At 29.5% G+C, this 6,146-nt stretch overlaps 1 protein-coding gene across 1 annotated transcript in view; it reads left to right on the top strand.

Moving 5' to 3' along the window:
* Window positions 1-3,790, top strand: part of LOC112689735 — a 14,049-nt gene extending 10,259 nt beyond the window's left edge. The window contains exon 7 of the mRNA XM_025563562.1: window positions 3,250-3,790. Coding sequence (XP_025419347.1) covers window positions 3,250-3,350 — 101 coding nt within the window. The 3' untranslated portion in view covers window positions 3,351-3,790. The remainder of the gene's footprint in view (window positions 1-3,249) is intronic.
* Window positions 3,791-6,146: the final 2,356 nt, after the last annotated feature.

Raw genomic sequence — 6,146 nt, 5'->3', positions numbered from 1 at the left:
CATGGCCGTATCCAGCCATTATTTTTGGGGGGGGTTTTCAATTTAAGATGAAACTAGAACATGATTTTTAGAATTTTAACCAATTCAAACCATATTAGTTTTTAGGTTTAAAAATGTACTTATATTATTCACCATATTATATAATATACATTCTGCTTTAATACTTACTACTCGTAAGGTATTTCAATTGACAACCACATTTTACATGTAAATATTTTTATAGTTATATAATTATAATTAGAGTAAGTATATTTAATAATTATTAAAACATGTAACTTACATTTTTTAATTTGACAATTTATAGGATTATTAATTTTAAAGTAACATTATTTTTCTTGATGATTTTGAAAACTGAGTAAGTACCTCTTCTGGATCAACATTGATGTCCCGGTGAACTGACATTAAAGCCAATCCATTGAGGCGTGTTTCACCAGTCGAATTTCTGAGATATGTTTTCAATCTTTTTAAAGATGAAAATGTTCTTTCTGGTGTCGCTGTTGACATAGGCATAGTAACTAAGACTTGTAGAAGTTTCCTTATGTTAGGAAATAAAAGAGGGTTACAATTGTCAAGTCCTGCAATTGCTGTTTTTGGGCGAGATCCTTCTTTTAGCCACTTTGTCTTCCACATTGCAAATTCAGCTTTGAAAGCATTAGGCTCAATCAATATCTGAGAATAAAAGTTTACACAGTCGTTTATTTCTTCATTGGTAGCGATTATACATTTACTTGGAATGATTTGTTGTAATGAACTTATTAAAGATTTGTGTTTCTGAAATCTATCACAAAGCTGTGATCTGATATAGTCGAGAAATGGCAAAAAAATATTAAAATTGTAATACTCTTCAGAGCTATGAGAGGGCACATTACTACGGTGTGTTTGTTTATTAGCGATACGAGGCAAAACAATGTCTTCTTTATTTTTATTCAACATGATGGCAACAACAGAAAACAGGTCTGAAAAATGTTGTTTGTTATTTTCTCTCATTTCGTCTAATACGGCTAACACATCATCAACATGATTGCATGCTTCGACTAAATCAGCATTAATTGTCTGTAGCTGTTTACACAATGTCAATGTATACGAAAAAATATTTTCAATTATTACGAGAGGTATAACAAATTTAGCGTCTTTAATTGTACTTAATAACTGACAAGACTTTTGAGCAGTTTCTTTATTTATTGATGACTCCAATTTTTCCAATGCAACAATAATAGCGGGATATAGTTCTTTGAACCGCATGACACTTTCATGCTTATAAACCCAACGAGTTTCACATAATGCAACTAATGTGGTATGCTTTGTCTCTGAAAGAGTTTCGATAATAGTTGTTCTCAATAATTCACTTCTTTGAGCCGATGAGCGAAAAAATGTTCCAACAGTTTGAATGGTGCTAATACAGTTTCTTATTGAGGGCAATGAATAGGCGTTGGCCAACGCTAGATTGAGCGAGTGAGCACTGCAATGTACATAAAGTGCCATGGGAAAATCTTTTTTTATGTATTCTTGAGCACCATGTAAATATCCACTCATGGCAGAGGCTCCATCGTAACCTTGTCCAACTAAAAATTGACAATGTATACTGTTCTTCTGTAAACACCCCATTATCAAAGTTGCTAGTCCTTTTCCACTAAGATCAACAGCCGGTATAAATTCTAAAAAATCTTCTCGAATTTTTTTATCTTTTTGGTCATAATAACGCAAACATACAGACATTTGTTCAATTCTTCCAATATCTGTAGTTTCGTCCGCTAACACAGAAAAGCACTCGGCAGCATTTACTCTTTGGACAATTTTTGACTTGATTATTTCACCACAAATAGAAATTATGTCATTTTGAATACCAGGACTAGTATATAAAGAATTTCTTGGACCATTTTTCAAATGTTCTCCTAGCATAGTGTCACCTGAATCTACACGAAACCGTAAAAGAGCTCTAAAATTTCCGTCATTAAAATCATCCGAATTAGTTATCCGAATTAGTTCTATTCGAGTTGAAATTAAACATCGACGATTATTCTAATAAGGTATGTACACTATCAAAATTTGAAGAATACTAAAAATAACTACGTAAATACTCTGGTGCGTCCATATGAACAGCCAAAGCTATGGGCAGGCGACAACGTCAGTCGTGATCTTATCTCATTGTATACATAGTTTTACCCGTCGTAAAGCAGTGCACTGTTTTAGATTCAATTTTTGCGCGTAGACATTCTCGTAGACAATTCTATTTTATTTACACAATAATAATAAGTCTGGGATAATAATTTACCTTATGTGCGACTTAGACGATGGATTAAGAAACACTTTTCTATTGAATTTCAATTGAATACAGAAAAAAAACATCAAGTGAATAGGCAAAAAAAAAATGTTGAACAAATTTTGGGGGGGGTTTGAACCCGGAAAACCCTCCCCCTGAATACGGCCATGCTCAGTCCCACGGTATCCCTTACCAAGTCGAGCACAAATAATAATTGATGTCGCATAAAAAAATATTACGTAAATCGACGCTTAACGAACAATATATCTACTGCTGTTAATTCCCTATTAATATAATATTTTAACTTTTACACAAATTATTTAACGGGGTCGTATCTTTATAATAATCAAAACATCTATAGTTGAATCACTCCGTACCCTTTAAGTCGTACACGCCCCCGATGTAACACTTGATAACGTGTTCCTACGTATAACTTCTGTATACTTATGGTTTTATGAAGCATAAATGCATAATAACATGCATTGCTTCCCCGCATTTCCGTATCTATATTCATGTATCTATATAGGTGGTATGTTTGTTGTTTACAAATGGTCCGAGTTCACATCACATGATAATATATATGAAGATCTACGGGGAAAAACAATAGTCAATATTCCTAAACGGTTTAGTATTTTTTTAAGTTTCATAATTTAAAAAACTAAGAGATAAAGTATGAAATATTAAAAAAAAAAATGTATTGATACAAATAATTTTTGATAAATATATTTGAATAAAAAAAAAAAAGAAATTTTATTAACTTTTTAAACTTTAAAATATTATATACTATAACATACATTTATATGTATTGTTTTAACACTGCGGAGCAAAAAAAAAAAAAATTATCATAACCACCTGGTAAGTAAGTGCCAGTAAGTAGTATGTACTATCGGGACTTCATCGGGTAGCACCTATATATAATACCATTCGGCCCAGCACGCGAATATTGGCATCACAGCATTTTTTAACGTGTTGTTCTGTATTGTTTTCAGTGTTCAAACGGAGCGCCCCGACCACAAAAACGTTCTCAGCATTTTCCGGACAAATGGAATTATTCCACATAGTCAACTACCACGACGTTGATTTGCAATAATCCGATCTCCTCCCATGTTTTTAATAGGTATGCACGTGCATCATAACCTGTACATACCTATAAAAAAATATTGTTCTTAAAATTATTTCAAAGTTTTATTATATTCACTCATTACAACGTATGGTTAGTTATTATTATTTCATTTGTCTATGTGAAAAAAAAATATTATCATTATTATCTTATACAATACCTTATCTTATTCTTATCTTTGTATAATATTATACTTAACTGCTGTACTTGCATTATGGTGTTTATAAATATACGTATAGGTATTTGGTGTACCATGTGATGTTATGTACATAATACTATTATGTTCGACAATATATGTGTACCTACAATACACATATGTATAAGTATAAAGTGCCAATGTGGTTTTAAAAATTTCAATCGTGTTACCTATACTACCGTTAAGAGAAATATACTTCTCGCGAGTCTGCGTAGTTTTCTTCTTTTTTTATTTCAGTCCAAAAAGTATCCAAACGGGTAACTTCAAACATCCATATAATTAATTACCTTTTTTATGTCTATTCGGTTTGCACATACTTTTTAAGAAAAACGAAATCGAATAAATTATTTTATTGTAATAATTTTGTAAGGTATTGTAATAACAATATTATATATACAATTAAAAATGTAATATTAGTAAAACTACTCACCGGTAGTTGGATATAAATAATATAGTTTAATTTTTGGTATCAGAGTATTTGGATTTATATATTATATATTAAACATGTCTATATTTATACTTTACAATGTAATTACCTAATAAAAAAAAAACAAAACCAACGGAACGTGTATTATTTTAATATATTTTATTTATGAGCAGCATAAACTATGACATAGCAGAAAAAATACTATTGTGTTTCCAAAATACATCGTATGGTAGGATTGTTTTTGTGTACCTACGTACAAAGTGTGAAGATAATAACAGATAGTAACGCCATGATATGTCGCCAAACCAGTAGTGTAGTATACATTTAGGACATCGGAGAAATATGTTAAGTAGGGTTTGACATTACAATACTTTGTATTTAATAATCGCCATTTTTATATTATTATACAACCGTTATTATTATTTAAGTAAATGTAATATATTAACTTATTATTATTATTTTGTGTGGTATGTAATTGTGTAGGCTGTAAACATTTTTTTTTTAATTTTCATACAATTATAATTATTTATTTAACAATTTTGCTACAAAAGAACATTTTTACTTTGGGTCTTTGGTCGTTGCCTCATTGGATATGTTGTTTCACCAATGGATTTAAATGTATTTCATGAGCATTCGACTTCACATCTAGTTGATAAATAGTTTCTCTTTTGTATACCGGATAAGTTAGGGCAACTGACAGAGGCGTGCGAAAACCTGTATTTCAAAATGTTCCTACAGTACTTTTGGATAAATCTTCACAAAACGTGTAAATATGTTGAATATATTTTCATGTATAAATAATTGAATAAACATAATTTGAATTTTTCATTTAATATTGTAGCACATTAATATGAATCCAATGAGTATATTTTCTTTGAATCTCATTTGTTTTTCTCAAGTTAGCTTAAATTATTTATGATTTATACTTTTTGCAATCAATTGTAGCTGTTATATTATCATATAAAGTTGGATTAAGTTTTAATTTAATTTTTAATAATTAATATTAATTTATATTAAATTTTTGCACGAAAATTTAGATAAATTTAGTTTTATTTTTTCTATTACGAAATAATTTATTTTTTACCAACTATTTTAAAATAAGTTACATTTAATTTAAAAATCATCAGTTAAAATACAGACCCCTTAGTCTTTAACTGAAATTGTATAGCCCCTTTTACAACATTTCGGGAGGTACTGGCCACACCTGGCATCTCCCGTGCGCACGCCTATGATTTTTCTAGATACGTATAAATACATATAAATGTATACTCTATATACCATGTAGCAATATACATCATGCTGGTTATTTTTTGGAGGTCACTAACGAGTACATTTTAACAAAAATATTAAATTCCGCTCTTAGTGTACATATTTGTATAGAGCACCTGTGTATTGTTATAATATTATACGATAGGTAATGATTTTACTTGTAACAGTAACTTTATAAAGAAAAAATGTTATTTATTTTTATCAGGGGTGGACACAGGAATAAATTTCAGGGGATTTTGAAAAAAATGTTGATAAATAGCATGCTTTAATATGTTTATTTATATATTTTATTTGCAAGTATCATGAAAAACTTTGAAACAACTATTACATTTGTAAATCCGTTTATTTTTTTATAGCATTATTTTCTGATATTTCATAGAGGGAGGGATTTTAACATAAACCTAACCTAACCCCTACCACCCTCCTGCATTCGTGCTTGATATTTATATAATATTAGGGGATGATTTCAAATGACACGGGAAATTAAAAGTATATTCATTGGTTATTAGTTAAACATTTTCCAATTTACTTGATTAAATGTATTATTTTATTATTAAAATAGAAATCCCAATAATTGCTTTGATACAATATTATTAAAAGTTTTTCATTTGCAAAACCAATTAGTAGGATTAATAAATATATGTTGTATTATATTCCACAAAATTGTTCGCGATGAACTTTCCCTCTTAAAATAACTAATTCATTGTTCATGTACATTCCAATTAACGAGACTAATATTATGTTATTTAATTTTCATTAATGTTTACGTTTTGTATTCTATTAATCTAACCTCGTATAAACAGAACCTATGTAGGCATTTAGTACAAAAGTGGTTTGGAATTTGATCGTCAGAATTGTGAACTACGAGTATATG

This window comes from Sipha flava, unplaced genomic scaffold, assembly GCF_003268045.1.
Source record: "Sipha flava isolate LNK unplaced genomic scaffold, YSA_version1 46_pilon_pilon, whole genome shotgun sequence".
NCBI lineage: Eukaryota > Metazoa > Arthropoda > Insecta > Hemiptera > Aphididae > Sipha > Sipha flava.
This window is presented reverse-complemented; position numbering and strand designations above follow the sequence as displayed.